The sequence below is a fragment of the Quercus lobata genome, chromosome 5, assembly GCF_001633185.2.
Source record: "Quercus lobata isolate SW786 chromosome 5, ValleyOak3.0 Primary Assembly, whole genome shotgun sequence".
NCBI classification, from domain to species: domain Eukaryota; kingdom Viridiplantae; phylum Streptophyta; class Magnoliopsida; order Fagales; family Fagaceae; genus Quercus; species Quercus lobata.
Window position 1 is genome coordinate 41,266,791 of NC_044908.1, and position 20,812 is coordinate 41,287,602.

Consider the following 20,812-nt stretch of genomic DNA (forward strand, 5'->3'; position numbering starts at 1 on the left):
TCGTCGTTTCAATTCTCTCCTCGGACCCTTCTTTTCTGCTCAGTCTTTACTTTCGTTTCCCAGTTCAGTTCAGATGGGTAGGTTCGAGAAACTAGTAAATACTCCGGCCGCTATGGAGGTCTTTAGGGCTAAATACCGCATCCCCCCGGGGGTTGGGCTGCGGTACTGTCCTCTTGAAGGAATAGTGACAGATAAACGTCTGGGAGAAGTTGTCATTCCCATGATTGCTTTCATAGAGGGAGGGATGACACTTCCCATGCGTAGGATTACCAGGGAATACTTGTTCAACCATAGGTTGGCGCCGCAACAGTGTGCCCCAAATATGTTCAAGATATTAGGCTGTGTAGATGTCCTAGATGAGCGGATGAACCTAGGCCTTACTTGGCACAATGTGGCCTATCTGTACGAGTGTCACCGCCTCGGGGATGAGGGGTATTATCTTAAATCCCGGAACGAGGACGTTAGGTTGATCTCTTGTCTCCCGGTATCCAATAAGACCGTGAAGAATGACTTCCTCATTGCTTCTGGGGAGTGGTTCGACGGTATTCATTGTCCAACTCGGGCAGGAAACCCAGGTGCGGCGTCCTTTGGGATCGGTCCTTGTTAGGAGAGGAATTAGTGTTGAGGGTTTATTTTTACTGCTTTCCTTATAACTGGTAGATTTCTTGAACTAACCCCACTCTTCTTGGTTGTTTGCAGATAAATCTCACGTAGCTCCTCGGCTTAGCCTTGTGAACGTGCCGGCGTTGAACTACCTTCTGAGGTCGGAGATTTACGTTTCCGAGGACGGACAGTTGCGTGCGGCTCATCTAGTTTTGGGCTATCAACCTTTAAGCAGCTCTTTCCAGGCGATCGGTCACGCTATAAGGGCTGGCAGTCCGAGGCTGGCCAGGATTGACGTGTCCAGGGACGGGTTCCTAGCCGACCACGATTTACCGCCAGTTGTGTTGCCCGGTGTTAGAAATCCCTACTTGGCAGAGCAGTTACCTCCGCCAGACGAGCCTGGCGTTGCCGTTCAAGTTGAAGAAGAAGCTGAGTCGTCTCGTCTCTCTCTTGAGGAAGAGATAGACGAGTTCCATTTTGAGGAGGAAGTCCAGCAATCCCCCTTAGCGGAATTTTCCGATCCCGAAGGAGAGCGGGATCGACATTCGGCGGTTGGTGCTCCTTCCCTTGTTATCTGCTCGGACGACACTTCGGACGAAGAGACGGAGCCCATGGCAGGAAAGGGAAAAACTCTGAAGGAGCTGTTGGGTTCCAGAGGGAAAGGCCAATCATCGAAGGGACCTCCTTCACCACAAGCCAAGGCCCTTCCTCCCGTGGTCCCTCAAGGAACTTTGGAACCTGGTCTCAAGGTCAATCCGGACCTGAAGAAGAAGAGACCGGTTGACACCCCTGAGGAGGGTGAGGTGGCTGCTCAGCCCACCAAGCAGCAGAAGACTGCTCGGGCTCCGAGGAGCAGAAGGGGCAATTCCTCGGAGAGTAGGGACGAGGAGAGCCTTGCGGATGTACGGGTTACTCCGCGTGTATGGAGCCCCAAATTGGAGTTGGAGGGGGTTGCAATCCCTTACAATGCCTCGATCAGAGAGTACAACCGCGGCCGAGCTGGGTACGTGGCTGAGGCCTTAGAGCTGCCCCTGCTCCTTCCTCGGGACATGGAGGCTTACAGGCGTTTCTCTCAGTCCGAGATCTTCCTATCCCTTAAAAGGGATCTTGCGATGGTAAGTGATCCTTCTACTGTTTCATTAACTCTTTTGATCTCGTTAGATATTTTTAAAGCATTTTGGTTTTGTCTGTAGATTACTCAGCAGGTATTCGTGGCTGAGGAATTCTGCCGAAGTGAACGTAATCGGACTGAGGTCGAGATCCAGGCTCGGACGGAGGTGGAGAAGACCTTGGGGTCCCTCAGGCACGATCACCTTAAACTCACGAACGAGTTTAAGGAGTCGGAGCACCGGCGCAAGAGTGCAGAATCTGGTCTGAAGAGCGCCGAGACCCAGGCGGAGGACCAGCGCAAGGAGCTATACTCGACGCAGCTCAACCTTGTCACCGAGAGGCAGGCAGTGCAGGATCTCAAAACTGCCCTGCAAAAGGTCGAGGATGAACTGAGAAAGGTCAAAGAGGAGGCTCAGCTGATCCGAGAGGCTACAGAGGCCGAGAAGAATGCTGCTCGCCAGCTTGGGGCTGAGGAGACGGAGGCCAGGCTATCAGAGGAGGTCCCCGAGGTGTGCAGGGATTACTGCAGTATCTCCTGGGCTCATGCTCTCGATGCTGCAGGAGTTCCTGCGGATTCGGCACTAAGACTGCCCGAGAACATCTTCTATCCTCAGGAGATCCGAGCGAATCCTGATGGTGCCCAAGTGACTTCAGAGCAGGATTTGGCGGCGCCTGATACCGCCCTTGTGCCTGAGATGACGAAGAGTCCCGCCATAGACTTAGTCGTTGAGGCTCCTCCTCCTCAGCCCGAGCAGAAGGAAGATCCCCCTGTTGAGGCTTAGTCTTTTAGGCTTTTGTTTTTTGTACTCTTTCTTTCTCTTTTTTTTTATATGAGAGCCGTCCTGTTTTTCCATTTTTTGTAAGGACCTCTCTTTCCAGTGTACTCGAAATATTAATCTGGAATGTTAGTTTGGCTCTCTATGGATATATGCCAGTAGCGTTTTACTTTAAATACTTGCAATGATGCAGATATGGCTCTCGATGGATGTGTGCCGCGCATAGAAATGATTTCCTTTAAGCGATAATCTCCCGATCTGTCACCAGTAGTAGTTTTCTCTAAGTCTGTGGTCCGAAGTGCCACGCAGGACTTAGGTTCTGTCTAGAACTTATGCGATTCTGCTTTTTTGTACTTGGTTTCCCCATAGGCTTGAGTCCGAGGACCATGCAAGACCTTGGTTCTGTCCAAGACTTACGCGATTTTTCTTTTTGTACTTGGTTTCCCCATAGGCTTGAGTCCGAGGACCATGCAAGACCTTGGTTCTGTCCAAGACTTACGCGATTTTTCTTTTTGTACTTGGTTTCCCCATAGGCTTGAGTCCGAGGACCATGCAAGACCTTGGTTCTGTCCAAGACTTACGCGATTTTTTCTTTTTGTACTTGGTTTCCCCATAGGCTTGAGTCCGAGGACCATGCAAGACCTTGGTTCTGTCCAAGACTTACGCGATTTTTCTTTTTGTACTTGGTTTCCCCATAGGCTTGAGTCCGAGGACCATGCAAGACCTTGGTTCTGTCCAAGACTTACGCGATTTTTCTTTTTGTACTTGGTTTTCCCATAGGCTTGAGTCCGAGGACCATGCAAGACCTTGGTTCTGTCCAAGACTTACGCGATTTTCTTTTTGTACTTGGTTTCCCCATAGGCTTGAGTCCGAGGACCATGCAAGACCTTGGTTCTGTCCAAGACTTACGCGATTTTTCTTTTTTGTACTTGGTTTCCCCATAGGCTTGAGTCCGAGGACCATGCAAGACCTTGGTTCTGTCCAAGACTTTACGCCTCCAGGGCATGGATCCACGGCCTTGCCATTATCGCAGTGTAAGGCGAATAAGCGTCAACCACAATAAAATTTACCTCCACTATCTCCGCTCCAGTCTGTACGGGCAGTCGGATCTGTCCTTTTGGCGTGACCATCCTTCCCTCAAAACTGAGAAGAGGGGAGTCATAAGCGGCCAAATCTTCTGGCTTCAGGTTCAGCCCCTTGTATAGGTCGGGGTACATTATCTCTACCGCACTTCCCGAATCCACCATCACCCTCTTCACGTCGAAGCCCCCGATCCTCAGCGTGACCACCAAGGCATCATCGTGGGGTTGAATAGTTCCTCTCTTATCTTCGTCCGAGAAACCCAGTACCAGAGAGCTTCCCTTTCTTGACCTTTTGGGCTCTCCTTGCCTACCCTCAGGGGGGAACCGATCAACAACTAACACCCTGGGAGTGGGCGGCCCCGTCCTTCCTGGTGCAGCAAGGATGACATGTATCGTCCCGGTGGGGGGTCCCAAGGATACGTCCTTTCGGGGCTCTTGTGTTGTTCGGCCGGGATGGCCACTTGACGGGTGCAGTAGGTGACGTAGCTTTCCTTCTCGGACCAACTGATCTAGGTGATTCCATAGATTCCTGCAGTCCTCAGTAGTATGCCCATGATCCTGATGATAGTGGCAGTACAGGTTCTGGTTACGCCTGGAAGAGTCTCCGGCCATCTTTCCTGGCCACCTGAAGTAGGGCTCATTCCGTACTTTCTCCAACACTTGTTGTACTGGCTCCCTGAATACGGCATTCACTGCCTGCGGGTTGCTCTGGCCCGCCTGTCGCGAAAAATCTCTCCTCGGCTGACCAGGATTGTGCCGTTCCGACCTGAAGTCGTTTGCTTTGGGGGGGATAACTTTATCCTTACCCCTCCCTTGCAGTTGATCTTCCTCCACTCTTTTGTACTTGTTAATCCTATCCCTCAGCTGATCGATGTTGGCGACCGGTTTACCAGTGAGGGATTTTCTCAAGCCATGGTCGGTGGGGAGCCCGCTCTTGAACGTGCTGATAGCGACCGCATCATGGTTGTCATCCAGGTCGTTGTACACCTCCCAGTATCTGTCCGAGTATGCTTTCAGAGTCTCTCCCTCGTGCATGGACAAGGACAGTAGCGAACCGAGGGGCCTGGGGACTCTGGTGCTGGTGATGAAGCGGGTGCAGAAATCCCGAGTGAGCTGCTTGTATGAGCTTACGGAATTTGCCTTTAGGCCATTGAACCACCTCATCGCCATTGATCCCAGGCTGGATGGGAAGGTTTTACACATCAGGGCCTCATCTTTCGAGTAGATCGCCATCTTTTGGTTAAACTGGCTCACATGCTCTACCGGGTCTGTTCGACCGCTATAGATGGTGAACGTCGGCTGGTTGAACCGTCGAGGCAGCTTAGCCTCTTCAATTCTATACGTGAAGGGGGATCTCGAGACCTGGTCCAACGCCTTCTTCATGGCATCGTTTCCCGAGCCCCTGCTGGATGTGCTCTCATACTTCCGCACGTGGCGCGGTTCCTTTACGTAGGAAAAAGTTTCACTTGGGGGGGTCCTTGACCTCCGTCGGTAACTCACATCCTCCGCATTAGAGGACCCGTCTGAGTCTGAAGGAGATCGTTTTCGCTGGGTTCGTCGCAACTTTCTCTTCAGATCATCTATCTCTCTTTGCATGTCCTGGTGACTCTTTCGCCTCTGGGAAGCGTGGCTTCTTATCTGAGTGTGACTCTGGCTTGTCCAGATAGTTTGCACACTTCCCTCACGATCTCCCCTGTGGCCTGGGTTGACGGGGTTATTCTGCCTCTGGGACTCGACGAGTTGTGTCCGTTGGGAGTCGGCCTGGTGAGGATTCCCCTGGTGCGGATTTAGTTCTGCCATGCTTGACCGTTGTGCCTGCTGATGCCCTAGTTCTTCCCACAGACGGCGCCAATTGTAGTTGCATGATTTTCTTGGCCCAAATTCTAATGATCAGGCTTTGACCCAAGACGCAACCCACAATGAATGTTCGTAGAGAATGGGTGAAAGAACTTGGCTTCAGTGAGCCTGTTCGGTCGAATGCATGGATAAGGCGGTTGCAGAAGATAAAAGACACGGGGAGGATTTCTCAAGTCTCCTTCTATTCCTTTTCTCTTTAGGTCTTCCTACAGTTTTTTCCGTCCCCTTCTTTGGGGGGACTGCATTACATTATATAGCTCTCCTTCTTTCATCTCAACCTTACACCTGTTGATCATCTAAGCATTCACTTGAGCGCCTGTCCCATCAGCCGCCCTCACCACTCCCTTTGTGAGTTGCAGAGGCCAAGGCGGTACTGTTCAGGGGTCTTTTCTTCATTAATGCGGCCATGAGGTTAGTTGGGGCGCAATTAATGTGGTGGTAGCTTTTCGAGGGATATTTTGGATTTTATTCATTTTATATGTCTGGAGGGTGAACTGAATTGGCTGGGGATGGCTCTTGGTCTGGGCTTCGTGATGTCCGAGGAGGAGTTACTCTTCGGACAGGCTTCCTGGGCGTTGCTGGGATTGAGTAACGCTTCATGCGTGGCCTCTCCTTGGAAAGGACGCTCCTCGGATGGGCCTGGATTTGGAGTGGCCCATTATTTTTGGGCCGGGCCCCACAAGTTCTATGTAGTTTTTATTTTTATTTTTTATTTTTTATTTTATTTTTTAATTTTAATTACCTGTAACTCGATTTTCTAAAAATTGAATTTTTTATTAACACTCGATTTTTAAAAAATTAAATTTAAAACATAAATATTTTTTTAAATAGTTCAAAACAGAAATATTTTATTACATATTTTGCCCGAAAGGGATATATCTCCCATTTGGACCAGAAAGATGGCGTTTAGCTTGGATTACACGTTATCCTGTTTATATAAGGCAAGACAAAGCTGAAGATGATGATAATGATGATTAACGAGCCACTTTAATTTATTCTCTTTTTCTCTCTTTTTAGTTTTTTATTTTATTTTAAATAATAATAGTAATTAAACAAAAAACAAAGAACAATAAAAAGAAGAGGATGGGTACGAGATAGATAGGAGTCTTGGTCTGAGTATCATCATCAGCCACCTTTTTCTTTGTCTGTTTCACAACTGAAACAGTACATGTGGCCTGTTTCTATTGCAACTCCCTTTTCCCGCATTTCTCTCTCTCTCTCTCTCTCTAGCTTCTTCCATTTGAGGGCTGTTGCTTGCCTGCTTTGTTTTCGGTTTCTGCTTCCAACTTTGGTCACAAGTTACCAACTTTTTTGTGACTTTGGTAATTGTCGTTTTGTCTCTTTTAGTTCTTCAGGTGCGCTTTTTTGTTTTTTGTTTTGTTTTGTTTTGTTTTGTTTTTTTTTTGGGTACAATTGTGTGTGTTTCTGATGCAATTCTCTCTCTTTTTGATCTTCAAAGATCATAAAAACTTTGTTTCTTGCTCTCTATGTTTCTTAATTGATGTGGGTTTCTTTTAGTGTTGATGTTTTTGTTGGTGGTGGAGCTAATTTTGAGATGGGTAGCTTTGGTTATGAAAGTCCTGACTTCTGGTTTTTTTTACTTATTTGTTTTAATTATCTGTAGTTATGATATGGTTTATGCTATGAATATGTAATTGAGAAGTAGACTATGTGTCATGTGCTTAATTTGACTGATAATTCTTAATTAAAGACCAGTATGATGCTTGTTTGGAATTTTTATGTTCTTTAAATATGATGTCGGTGGATTACCTGCTAAAGAGTTCAGTTCTTGTTCATATTATCCTGGTGAATTGGATATTTAGTGGAGCTTAGTTAAGATTTGACTTCACATTGACTGATGGGTCATATGTCTCCTGAATTTCATTTGGATTGATTCGTGATATTCAACTTGCAATGGATTATGTAATTACTTCTTCTTGAATTTCTTCTTTGGCCGGCCCAATTTGCTCGAATTATTGTTCAAATGGGGTCTTTGTAGTACTTTTGTGCTGCTTGCGTCAAACACTCACATTTCTGGAGGACGGTTTGTCTTTTTACTCAAAATTTTGCTTTTTAATCACAATTCAGATGACTCTAATCATGGTTCTCATTACCATCCTTTGGCAGTGAATCCTTTCCTTTTCTTTTTTTTTTTATATTATATTTAATTTTTTTTAACTGTTTTTGTTTTCCTCTATGTAATGCTATAATCATGAAAGATGATGGTTTTGTAAATTTTATGCCATTGGACAATCAATTTATGTTCAAAACCCCACAAAAATAATTTACATAAAATGTTCAAAAAAATAATTTTCACTTATATGGTTCAATTTTGCAGTTTAGACTTAGTAAATAATCATTGGATTTGAATGTTTCTAGGAATTTCATGTGCTTTATGCATACATAACATCCCAGAGTAGAAATTTCTTCTGCATGTGAATGTTAGATTTTAACTAGAGTTATAAAGATACATCCAAAACCATGGGGATATCGTGTGTTGCAACTTCCCAGCTTTTCATTTGTTGATTGGTTACTTTCCCTCTCATTGTCTGATGGATAGAATCATCTGCTATCAGGTCAGCTGTACTGTGAATGTAATTCATTTCGCTTCAAGAAGATAAGGTTCAATATTTGAAGAGTTTGGACTCTAGCCATGACTTCTACTTCACCTATTCGACTAAAAGATCATAAAGAAAAACAGATTTTTCTCTCAGAGGTAATTTTTTTGGAGCTTCATTTGCTTGTAATTATTCAATTCTTACAGGTAAGCTTTCACTGACATCATCATTTTACCTGACTCTTGAAACTGCTGTGTTTTCAGGTTGGTAACTCAGAAAAACAGCTGTGGGCATTGATTTATTCCAAAGGTTTATTGCACTCTGATGTTCAAGACTTGTACCGCAAAGTTCGTTCTAGTTATGAGGAAATCATTCTAAGTGATCGTGAAGATGTGGAATTTCAAGATGTTGAATATTCCTTGTGGAAGCTTCATTATAAGCATATTGATGAATTTCGTAAGACAATGAAGAAAAGTTCTGGTAATGGTGAGAGCATAAAATTGGTAACGACACAAAATGTTGGTAATTTGCAGAGAAGTGATAATAAAGGTATAGCAGGATTTACGTCATTTCTGTCAGAAGCAACTGAATTTTACCAAAATTTGGTTGTGAAAATCAGAAAATGTTATAGGCTTCCCGAAGATACATTGTTCAATAAGAAAAGTGGTAGCTCTACTTCAATTGAACCAAAGAAGATGCAGAAATGCCAATTTTTATGCCATCGGTTTTTAGTCTGTCTCGGGGATCTTGCTAGGTATAAAGAACAATATGAAAAACCTGATGATCAAAACCATAACTGGTCGGTTGCAGCCTCCCACTACTTGGAAGCAACAATGATTTGGCCAGATAGTGGAAACCCCCAGAATCAGGTATTTTTCTTTTCTCATCAATCACTTCTTTAATTATCTTGAAATATATGAACATTCTTGAGAAATAGTTAAGATATGGAATTTGACATCACAATTTTCAATGCTTCTATTTTGGTTTTAATATGTGTAACCAACTCTGTTTGTTTGTAGTTAGCAGTATTGGCAACATATGTTGGTGATGAGTTCCTTGCCTTGTACCACTGTGTAAGGAGTTTAGCTGTTAAAGAACCTTTCCCTGATGCCTGGGATAACCTAATTTTACTCTTTGATAGGGTAAGACTTGATGGTGTTTTTCATTTGTTGTTAGTCCTCCTCAGATTCATGCTGATTTCTGATTTACTTATCTTCAAAATCTAGGCATTTCTCAAGGTTTGTTTTGATATTGCAGAACAGATCATCTTATTCGCATTCCCTTTGTAGAGAGGCTCACTTTGATTTCTTAAAACCATCTGAAAGAAGCGATTTCCACAGAAAATCACAATCTAGTGATGAATTTTCAAATTGCAATATGTTGGAATCCATACACAATTGCTTCATGGAAACAGACTTATGGTCTCTTTTTATCAGAACTATGAGTTTCTTTTTCATACAATCCAGGTACTCCTAGCAGATTGAAATATGAATAAGTAGTGTGTTTATTATAGTATGATTTTTGTCTTTCTTGATCTTTGGTACAAGACATCCCCCTCCCCAAGACACCCAGTATACTACACCTTCTTTACATAAATGTATTCTGCTTGTACTTGAACTCAGATGTTTTTTGCTGTTTTTAAATGCGAGACAGTTTTGAGGAATTCCCTTGTGCCTTCGCATCTGCTATGAGAGAGTTGGATGCTTTGATGGCACTAAATGATACAAAACTAAAGGCTGCATTGGAGTCCTATCAGTGTTTGGATTCAGCTAGAACAGGCCCTTTTCGAGCCCTTCAAGTTGTTTCTGTATTCATCTTTACCTTTGAGAATTTAATTCATGGTCCACAAGTAAGAAGCTCAAAAGATATCAGTGATATGCAACAGCTTCTCCAGATACAATTTGCATTGACTTCCTCTTTCATTTTCATGGGCCGTGTTGTTGATAGATGTTTGAAGGCTAGTGACTTGGATCTTTGCCCCCTTTTACCAGCTGTGCTTGTATTTGTGGAGTGGTTGGCTAACATGCTTGATGAAGCAAAAACATATGGGGTTGATGAAAATAGTAGAAGTGCTATGTCTTACTATTTTGGTGCATTTGTTGACCTTCTAAAACGTTTCAATGTTAAAAGTGTCGAGGCCATGTCTCTAGATAGTACTCCTCTGTGGGAAGACTATGAATTGAGGGGCTTTGGACCAGTAGCAAGTGCACATGTCTTGTTAGATTTTTCAACTCCTTGGGAACATATAGACAGTTTTGAAAGTGGAACAAAATATCGTGCTCACCGCATTCTTAATGCTGCAATGAAGATTGCAGAAAGATCAAATGATTTTGGAAAGTGGATCTTGTATGATAAATCAGGAAGAAAATTTTACACGGGAGGGTCAAATGAATCTCCAGAGAGGAATGAATCAGAAAAAGTGGAGTCCCACAATTCTGATCTTGAAATTGAAGAGTCAAGCCAGCCAATTCACCAAGTTACAAAAGAATATACGGAACACATCGTGTACACAAATCCAAGTAACCCCAGTGTGAATGGTAAATCTGTTGCCACAGAAGAGGAAGAAGTCATTCTCTTCAAACCTCTCACAAGATATAACTCGGTGCCACTTTATGCTCCAATTTCTACAAATGATAAAATGTCTCCAAAGGATTCAGGGAATGAACATGTGCCTTCTGATGAATTCTTGCGCCGAGCTACATCACTACTTATAGCACAAAACCCAGCCCAGAGTGATCCTCTAGCTTTCCATGCTGACATCAGTAATTTCACGGGCAACAAGTCGTTCAAGCATCAGGAGCCTTTCATGAAGGATACATCAGCACACCCATTTTTGGAAACCCCCATCTCTGCTGGGCCTCCCTCACTTAGCGCTTGGGTCCTTAACAGAGGAAGTATGAGCATTGACAGAGAGAGAGGAACTGCTAGTGTTAGTAAACATAACATGAAGCCTATTGAGGAGATACCTTCCAAATCCTTGGCTGGGCTTTCCATTAGTGAAAATGAGCATTCTGTCACTAGTTTTGAGCATGAGTATGCAACCACCAATTACTCATCTCCTTTTTACTCACCTCCAGTACCTTCTGCTCCTTTATTGCCTGATGATGCTGTTTGGTTTAGTGGCATTCAATCTAGCTTTCCCAACAGCAAAACCTCTGGGGGCATTAGAGAAGCAAACAATTACTCTGCTGCATTAGACACTTCAAATTGGACTGCAACTCATGGGTCTCCTGATTATGGTCATAGTTTCCAGGGTCTTATGGATAATTACCCACCTTCGCGTCGAATGACTTCTTCTGAATGGCTTCGTCAGTACAGAGAAAGTCAAAATCTTGAGCAGGCCAATAGTTATACATGGCCCGTTCATCGTCATTCCCCTGAGAACCTTGGAAACTTCCAAGATCAAGCTTCCAAATTTGGTGTTTTTGATCAGTGGGGAAATCCTATAGCTTATAATCCAAATGTATATATGGAGAGCCCACCATTGCATCCAGCTTTTCCTCTTGTTTATGGTGCAGATGAACACAGAAGGGAGAAGCTTTCTCAAGGTTTCCAAAGACCAAGCCCCTACGGGTGTGGTGCTGTGACAGAACTAAGAAATGAGCCACAGCCACTTTTGCAGTATCTTAAAGAGAGAGAATGGCGACTCCAGCAAGATCCTACTCTCGGTGGTCCTACGTATATGGGAAATTAACATTTCAATGTATGCCTTTCTTTGGTCTTAATCGTCATTTAGAGCATGTAAAACACCCCTCACATAGTTCAAGATGGCTGATCAATAAAGTTTACATGTAAGCTTGTGTATATGTACATAGAATGTTCTAGTATGCCCTCTGCAAGAGGAGGTTTAAAGCTAGAATGAAACAAAGAGAAACATTTGCTGCTGTCCACAATTTTGAACTTTTGATTTTGTCACATTCTCTTACTGATTAAATATGATTTGTTCAATCATATTTGAAAAGAATGATGTGTTCTAGTGTAGCATGTCTTAAAAGTTCCAATCATGCTATGAAACTTTAAAAAGAAAGTTATGCTAAGATGATAACACCTTGAGAAGACTTCAATTAAGAAGTTAATATAACATATAGAGACACCAATTAACTCAAAAGTTTAAGCCTGTGGATTTGGGTCCAACTGGATGGTCTACGAAGTGTGATCACTAAGCATAAAGGAAAGTCCTATATTGTTGGAGTCTCGGGAGTTGTTGGAATACTAACACCTTGAAAAATTTATAAGGAATGATTTCATGGGGAGGTCAAAGCATACGGTCAAGAAGGTAATGTTTGAGTGACACATTAGGGTTGAGTGGTAGCATTTGCGAAATCATTATTTTATTTTATTTTATATTTTTAACGAGCAAGGGAGCCATAAGTAAAATTTAATTTTTTATTTATAAAAATTGCAAGTGAGGAGGGGATTCTTTAAAACCCAAGGGGGCATGTCCCCTCCTTGCCTCCCCTCCCTTTGCCAATGAGTGGCAGTGTTGATTCCCACTTTGTGCCACTTGATTTCTCCTAATCCAATGGGATAGTGACTGTGCTACTCATAGGCATAGGTAGGGGTTCAAAAGAAGTGGGAGATTTTACAAAGTAAATCAAATGTGACATGTTACAACTTACAAGATCTAAAAAGGGGCACGTCATCTGACAAATCAATGCTAAGCATTATGTACACATAAGGTCTTGATTGAGGCGTGGATCAAGGTGTCAAACATTTTGTAGTTGGCTTGAGATTTGTCTCAATCTCTAAAAGCAAAAAATAAGGTCCCTGTCCAAGACTAGATAAGCACCATAACTTGGATCAAGGTGGAATATGTATATGTACCATGTAGGGATAGCACCCTGCTGCCACTGGCTAGGTCCAGTCCTTGTCCTTCATGCCTCATGGAATTCCCAATATTTGTTTTGCAGCTATTTAAGCGGAATATTCTAGGGTTGGGATTATAAGGAAATGGACTCTAGTCCCAAATATCAACTGTAGAATGCAATGGACACAAAAAAGGAAACCATTGCAATAGTATTGTTGAGCAAATACTTTGCTCAAAGAAATTGAACACTACGAATTTGATCCTCTAACCAATGCCAATTTGAAAATTTACTAAATAATTGCATTTTTCTATTTTTCTTTTTCAATCTCTGGATTGTTAATTAAATCTAAATTTTTTATCATATTCTTCTTATTCTACTCTATACTCCACAAACATAAACTTGCGACATGTCAAATTATTTAATTACATAGGTTGATTGTTGTGACCGGCAAAGTTGATGGCATTGGCAACCTCTTGCTAGTAGAATCGACGAAGGTTGGTTGTGGTGGTGGGGATGTGTTAGATGGTTTTTTTAGGTAGTTGAAACAAGAAAAGGCACAAAACTTAGGATCTTTTTAATTAAATAGGTGAAACATGTGTGAGGCAATCTGCTGGAGACAAAAGAGAAAGGAGAATGCTTTAATGGGGACCCTTGCAAACCGTTATGGAGAAAGCTCTGGCACCTCAACCTCCCAGCAAAAATCAAAATTTTTGCTTGGAGAGCATGTGTCAATGGTCTCCTTACAATGGAAACCATTAACTGCAGGGGGATATCACAAAGTAAGGGCTGCCCTGTTTGTGGTAGTGAAGCTGAAAGCATAGACCATGCCCTTCTCAGCTGCGATTTCTCATCCTTGGTTTGGAGTGATACCAAATTATGATGGAGGAAAAATGGTGAAAAGGAAAGATGTTTAGAAAGCTAAGTTGCTTAGAGAAAAGAAAGAATGAACTATCTCTTCAAGAGACACACTCTTAGAATAATACCTCATAGGTAGATTTCTTGGATTCAAAATTCAACTACTTACAATGAAGGCAGCCTTGCTTATTTATAGTTACATAAGCAAGCTGCTGAGTATGGCCAGAAAACCCACTACGCACACAAGGTATCAAAAAGTCCTTTCTAGATTCTGCAATATTTATTCTTTCTCACTCAACCCTTCAAGACTTGGAGCTTTTCTTTGCCATTGCATGGGCCACATGGTCCAACAGAAATAAGATTGTGCACAAGGCCAAAAATGCAGTGGATGACTTTGCAAGCTCTGCCAATTGGGACTTCAGCCCAATTAGAACCTCCCCATCCAGTTGGGTTCCACCCCCCTAGGAATCCACAAAATAAATGTAAATGGGGCATCCTCAGAGCATATGATAGATTTTCCAGTGTTGGAGTTATCATCAAAGACTGCAATGGTCAAGTTGTGGCTGCACTATGTAAACCGCTTGAAGCATGCTATTCTGCAGAGCTAACAGAGGTCATTGCTTTAGAGAAAGGTTTTCTTCTAGCTCAGGAACTTCAGCTGCCTCGGGTCATCTTTGAATCAGATTCACTAACTGCCATTCAAGCAATCAATGATAAGGCTATTGGGAACAACTATGGGCACCTCATGACATCCAGGGAATCCTTCAGGCCAGAGAATCATTTGAGACTTGCCTCTTCAAGCACTTAAACAGGAGCTTCAACTCACGAGCTTGCCCAGTATGCTCGAAGATCTGGAAGCCATAACATCTGGAAAGGAGTTACGCCTTTTATTGTAACTTGTAACTTGCTGTTTTGTGCCCTGCTTATGCAGGCTTCTCTGTATGACTCGTTTTTGGTTTAATACCATTTATTCCCCTTTCAAAAAAAAAAAGAAACACGTGTGAGGCTTTTACAATAATGGGATCAATCTATAAAATGGCTTGGAGTTTGAATTTTTTTTTAAAATAACAATAAATATTAAAAAATTTAGTTAATTGTTATATTTTAAAACAATTTTGAAAAATAACATCTCGAGTATCTAAAACTCGAGTTCCATCTTGAAACTCGAGTTTTTAAGTCTCGATTGTGAGAAAAAAAATTGCGCTGAAAATCGAGTTTTATAGACTTGATTTTCATAAATTGCAAAAAACGCCGCTATATGACTTTAAAACGTCACTATAGGTATTAAAAACGCCACTATAGGGCACCCTAAACCTGGCACTTACAAAAATTTTTTGCAGGAAAACGCCGCTATAGGGCTTTAAAACGTCACTGTAAGGCTTAAAAACGCCACTATAGGTGAAATTTTTTGCATAAAACTCGAGTCTTAAAGACTCGAGATCTATGTGGCATTTTCCCGCTCAGGACGCGAGTCTTTAGCACTCGAGTTCTAATATGGATCTCGAGTTTTAAAAACTCGAGATGCTACTTTTCTTAATTGTTTGAAAACATGCCTAACTTACTATTTTGAATTGATGAAGGAATCTAATATGCACAATAACTCCTTGGAGTTTGGACTCAAAGCTTTTTATTTTTCTTTTCTTTTATTTTTTTTTCATAATATGGGCTTCAAGTTGGGCTTAACTGTTGAACCAATTGATCAATAAACCAACCATTTTCTTCACAGCCCTCTCCTCTCTCTCTCTCTCTCTCTCACACACAAAAGTCTCAGAAAGTGCAATTCCAGGCTTCCAGATCTCAATCACATAGAGAAATGGAAAATAAGAAATCAGGTGGAGAAGCCATATCATCTGCACAAGCTGTGTTTCTCGGAGCTCTAGCTCCCGGTGTCAACGTCCGTACAATCTCTCTCTCTCATATATATATATATATATATATATATGATCCAAGCACTGATGATGGTTTGTTTTGTTGACTGGATTTCAGGGTCCCACATGGAATACGCTAAGAACAGCGTTTGTGCTACTGGGTGTTTGCCTTGTTGTGATGCTGGCCTTAGCATTCTCTGCAAGTGACTCTTCCTTAATTCTTCATGTTGGATTCCTTGTTCTAATCACTGTTACCCTCTTCTTGCTTCTTAGCTGGTACCTTAATTTCTCCGCCCACTTGTTTGTGTACACTTTCTTCATATGATCCTACATGGGTTTTTGTTGTCTTTGATAATTGTAGAAATTTTATAGAGCATGGTAGCATTACATAGGAATAGATTATTATTGATTGTTTGACAAAAATCTACTTATATTGCAACTCAGTGCAATTTCATCTCTGATAACTTGGTGCTGCTATAATGGTTTTTTTTTTTTTTTTTTTTAATGGTTGTTAAGATTATTCATATTGGCAAATTGCCATTCAGGCCTTAAAGAATGAGTTATAGTTGGTAACTGTTTCTCTGATGGGTGAGAAACTTGGTTTTTAGAGGACTAACTTGCCTTTTCTAAATCTTCTTATTGTAATTAATCTGCACATGTTTAGGTTTACTAATGAGTTTGGTCCTGTTTTTGTTTTGGAGGATGTAAATGTGAGTTTGTTGCTACAACTTTGCCAATTCACCATCGACATTTCTGCCATTGTGATTCTGTTAGTTTAAAAATAATAATAATAATAATGATAATTACAGATTTATATTTTATTACCAAAATTGAACCTAATTATGTACTTCCTAATAATATTAGTGTACTAACTTTCATAAATAGTGATGGGTTCTATTGAGCAAACCGTCCAACAAAACACACTTGAAGGACTTCTCTCGTATTATTTTGTTTTATCCCAAATTCCCTACAAATTATCCAGATTCTGTGGTAGGTATATTGCAACTCAAGTTAACAAAAATTGATAACTTCTGTTTTTGTGTTATCCATACTTATATCTGTGTGGTAGTCTGGTAGATCATATTGATATAATTGGAACATAACTTAATCTGATGAAATGGTTACAAGCGATCACCTCACTAGGTATGGTAACTTGGTGGTAGCTCTGTGGAAATAATTTGGGCATGTGCTTTTTTGAATACCAAATATATCCTTAGTTTAGTTCTAAATTTAAGTAAAGTTACATTTTTATTTTGTATTTTTATTTTTGAAATTATCTTCTTCTAGGAGGTTTATATTTACCTGCAGCCAGACTATTGATTATTGATATAACAGCTGCATTTGTAAGCAGGCTGTTATCTGCCCCATAAAAAATAAAAATAAAGTAGTCTGTTACTGTCAAATCATTAGAATAGTTTTGCATCTGTTTTAATTTAAATAACCTGAATGAAACATACCGGGTGTCAAGTTTGGCATTACTAGAATTTGAATCTGCAATTTGATCCTTCCCCTACAAATGAAACCAAACACTCTGATCTGGCTTTGGCCATTATATCTTCTACCTCAATTTGTCTTGCTGTTAAAGCACGGTGCTGTGCTTTTTCATAGACTTGATAGGCTTTTACCTGATCCTTTGCTTATTGTTGTTATTATGAGACTATGATTCATACCTGGAATGAGATGGTTTTCAATTTTTCTTTTAGGAAAAATGGAGTGTGGTTTTTTTATTTTTTGGGTCGGGGGGTAAGATCTTGTTTTACCTCATATGCAGGAATTTTGTAGTTTATAAGTTTTTCATTAGAAAATATATGAAAAGGTTATTGCTTTTAATATGAAGTTGCTTTTCTTTTAATATATGAAATGATTGAAATAACAAATTGGAATGTGCCAATGAGCTCTAGCTCAACTGGCTCCTTCTCCCCTTACAAGTGTTAAGTGGAGGGTGAGGTCGTGGGTTCAAGACCCACTGGGTGTGTATGTAACTTACCAAAATTTGTCCAAATTTTTGTAAACTTATTTCTGTGAATAAATATCTTTTGAAATAGAGACACTGAGATAGTTATTCAGAATATTAAGACCTTTAGTTCAAAAGACCTTTAGTTCATATTTTGCCAGCCTTTGTTCAAGCCAAGTAGGCATGCTTAGATTTCTCTCTTCCTTTTTCTCTTTTTATTTTTATTTTTTTGGGCAAAAATCACTTGAATAAAAACTTAGAATATCAGTATGACCTTTTCAATTTATTATTTGGAGGCTTGTTTTGTAAAAAGTGGTTGGTTTATATGCAGGTTTCTTGCGCAGACTGGTTTGGTTTCGGTTGAGCATCAAATGCGGGAGATGGACTTGATGCCAAATGATTGCCAAGAGATAAGCAGAAAGAACAAATAATAGTTTCTTTTATAGCATTACAAGCAAAGACATCATTAATTTTGGGGAGAAATAACTTTAAGGGCATGCTTGATAACGATACAAATGGAAAGACCGGTGCGATTTGGATGCATTCCTTCAGCAAGAAATGAGAAGATATGGCTGAAAGAAAAGCGAGCAAATGACAGCACTTCTTCCATTGTTTTGCAAGAATTGACCCGAGTGCTTACATCTTTCAATCAGTCTTTGCTTCCTTCTCCTTATGTTGGCTCTTTTTGGGCTTGATGAAGCAGAAACATGAGCAGCAGGGGAACTGAAACAAGAACTTCATTTCTTTCATGTTTTGATAATGTTTGGAGAACACTATATATAGAGAGAGCTCCAGCTTTGTATCAATATTCCTTCTTTTTTTTTTTTGGTTGTTCTTTCTTTCTTTCTTTCTTTGTGTAGTTATTCTTCGCCCTCTTGGGATGCTATTCTTCTTTCTTACGGATAAGAAGATGCCTAGCTTCTTTTCCATTATCATGGCCATTGGGTGCCTTACACTTCTTTGATGGTTTATGTTGCAACTTGCATTCTTTTTTCTTCACATTTAAATAAAGAAGGGAGGTTTTTTTGTATTCCTTTCCTAACGGAAAAGATTTCTGAACCCTGTGCTATCAGAGGTTACTTTACAATGGGTCATAGCTAGTTATGGTGTCTGACAAACTGGGTTGATCAATCAGGTGGGCCACCTCAAAAGTAAGTCATCAACTCTTCTTTTTCTAATTTTTTTTTTTTTTTTCCTGATAGGATGCTTTGCTGATGTTGAAAGTAGGATTTTATTAATGTGTACCTTTAGGACATATATTAATTTTTATTTTTGGAAATAATTTTCTCGAAAATTGAAAAAATAATAACAACTTTTTCAATTACCAAGAAAATATTTTTAAAAATAGAAAACTTAATATGTGCCGAGACGTTTGGTAAAATATTTGGCTTTTATAATCTTGCAAAACAATATAATTAAAATAATAATAATAATAAAAAATTGGCTCCATACAAGATCACATAATATTTGACATGAACTTGATTAAATGTGAAACAAGGACTCAGGTTAAGGCAGACCCTTCAGTTTAGTTAATATTGCTGCCTTAGAAGTCAAGGTGTTTGATAAATATAAGTACCGTCTTTCTTACTGGAAGATGTGGTAAGCAAACAAAAAGCAATTGCAGAGTCTTTGGTAATTAGAACAAATCTTACCGATTATTGTCTGCAATGGTAGTTCAAAACTGAGCACTAAAGGTTTAGTGGTCCTTTCACAATGCTTCTGTGGCGGTCAATTAAGCTTCAAACATTGTAGCTTCAATGGTAGTTCAAGTGTTTTGGGATTTTGTTCCTTCCATTGAAGCTTCAAACATTGTAGGCTAATCATAAAAGTATAGATGCTACATTTTCATATAGTAAATTAGTAATACATAGGTACACTGGTTTTTGCATCAACGTGGGATATGGAGAAGATCAAGTTGTCTCGCTCGCATTTGGCATTGTTGAACAGGCAGGAGTCTTGTGATCTATTAGGCAATATGTGACACAACACAATGGCATATGTATAATATCTTGTTGACACCATTGGATGTTATCAACCATTGCCCTTCCAAATATCAAGTAGTAGTGACCACATGGGTATCATCACTACTACCTCCGTCATGTTGCTAACAGTTTCAACTTGAGGTTTCGTAATACGCAATTAAAGAGTATGATGATGTGGGCAAGAATGGGGCATCAAGAAATGTGGAATAACCTTTGAGAAAATCATAGAATTCAATCCATAAGTAATGGATGGATTGGTTGAGGTACCAATTTACATGTGGACATTGGCTAATGACATGTCAATTTTAAGGTTTGGGTTTAAGGTTAGTGTTTATAGTTAGGATCAATGTTAATGTTTAGGGTTACAATTTTGGGTTATGGTTAGTGTTGATGTTTAGGATTAGAGATAGGGTTAGGGTTAGGATTAGTTTTAATGTTAATATTAATGTTGACGGTTTGAATTTAGTGTTAATGTTAATATTAATGTCAATATTAAAAATCTTTTCAAATGAAAAATCCTGATTTTCTAGTTTTTCACATAAAAACCTTCTTTAAATTTTAACACTAATTTTATGGTTTAATTTCCATATCAAAAACCTATTAAAATTTTGATTTTATGGTTTTTTAAAGTACAACTGCATTGCCAAATGACATCATGAAGAATGTCTCTATTGTGATCTAACTTGGTTCAATATTTCATTAACAGACAAATCGCATAATTCAACAAAGAATGGTGAGATCTTGATTATGGCTAGTACCAACCACAAAATGTGGTTGTATGATTAATGTTGAGATTTCAAGTCTATCTTGACACTAGTCCCTTCCCAGTCCATGATTTTTTCAAATGGTTTTTAAACTAAATTGTCTTGTTTCTACTCTAAACCAAAACTTTGATATTTTACCTCGTGTATCCATCTTGTTGCACGTTTGATAACATGGTATAGATGCCCCCAAGATTGGGAATATATTCTATTATATTGCATTGCACAACATTTTCGAGGTATAATCAAATTAGGTATTGACTATGTTTAGGCATCTTGGGTGTGCCAAACACCTTCCCCTCGAATCTATGTTTCTACTTCAAGACACAATTTGACCTAGTTTAGGTTAGAGGAACTAAACTTATTAAAAACCAACTATAAATTTAAGTGACCAATCACTTATTAAGAAATCCCAATAATTAGTAGTGACTCTTTACACTTTAAAAATCCACCCCTACACGATCAAACTCTACAAATACAAGTAATGCAAATGATACTCTCACATACTAAGTGGGACCACCCACTCATTCCACCTTAGTCGCCATTCTCCCAAGCATAGGTTGGATTCGATTGGGTACAATGATTGACACCTAAGTTT

The 20,812-nt window shown here is 40.3% G+C and overlaps 2 protein-coding genes across 3 annotated transcripts; both read left to right on the forward strand.

Moving 5' to 3' along the window:
* Positions 1-6,506: 6,506 nt before the first annotated feature.
* On the forward strand, positions 6,507-11,886 carry LOC115989645 (protein SMG7L). Of its 2 annotated transcripts, none has more exons than XM_031113442.1 (6): positions 6,507-6,783; positions 8,005-8,144; positions 8,250-8,855; positions 9,006-9,128; positions 9,244-9,452; positions 9,640-11,886. In XM_031113442.1, exons 2-6 carry the CDS (start codon positions 8,082-8,084, stop codon positions 11,678-11,680), a joined length of 3,042 nt encoding a protein of 1,013 aa, XP_030969302.1. In that variant the 5' UTR covers positions 6,507-6,783; positions 8,005-8,081; the 3' UTR covers positions 11,681-11,886. The 2 variants fall into 2 exon arrangements, with proteins under 2 accessions (XP_030969302.1, XP_030969303.1); XM_031113443.1 differs by having other exon boundaries at positions 6,658-6,750; positions 9,640-11,680.
* A 3,436-nt stretch (positions 11,887-15,322) lies between these two features.
* LOC115989061 lies at positions 15,323-18,501 on the forward strand. The gene is made up of 3 exons (XM_031112720.1): positions 15,323-15,543; positions 15,636-15,793; positions 17,803-18,501. The coding sequence occupies exons 1-3, from the start codon at positions 15,463-15,465 to the stop codon at positions 17,900-17,902; spliced, it is 339 nt and encodes a 112-aa protein (XP_030968580.1). The 5' UTR covers positions 15,323-15,462; the 3' UTR covers positions 17,903-18,501.
* The last annotated feature ends 2,311 nt before the right edge of the window (positions 18,502-20,812 follow it).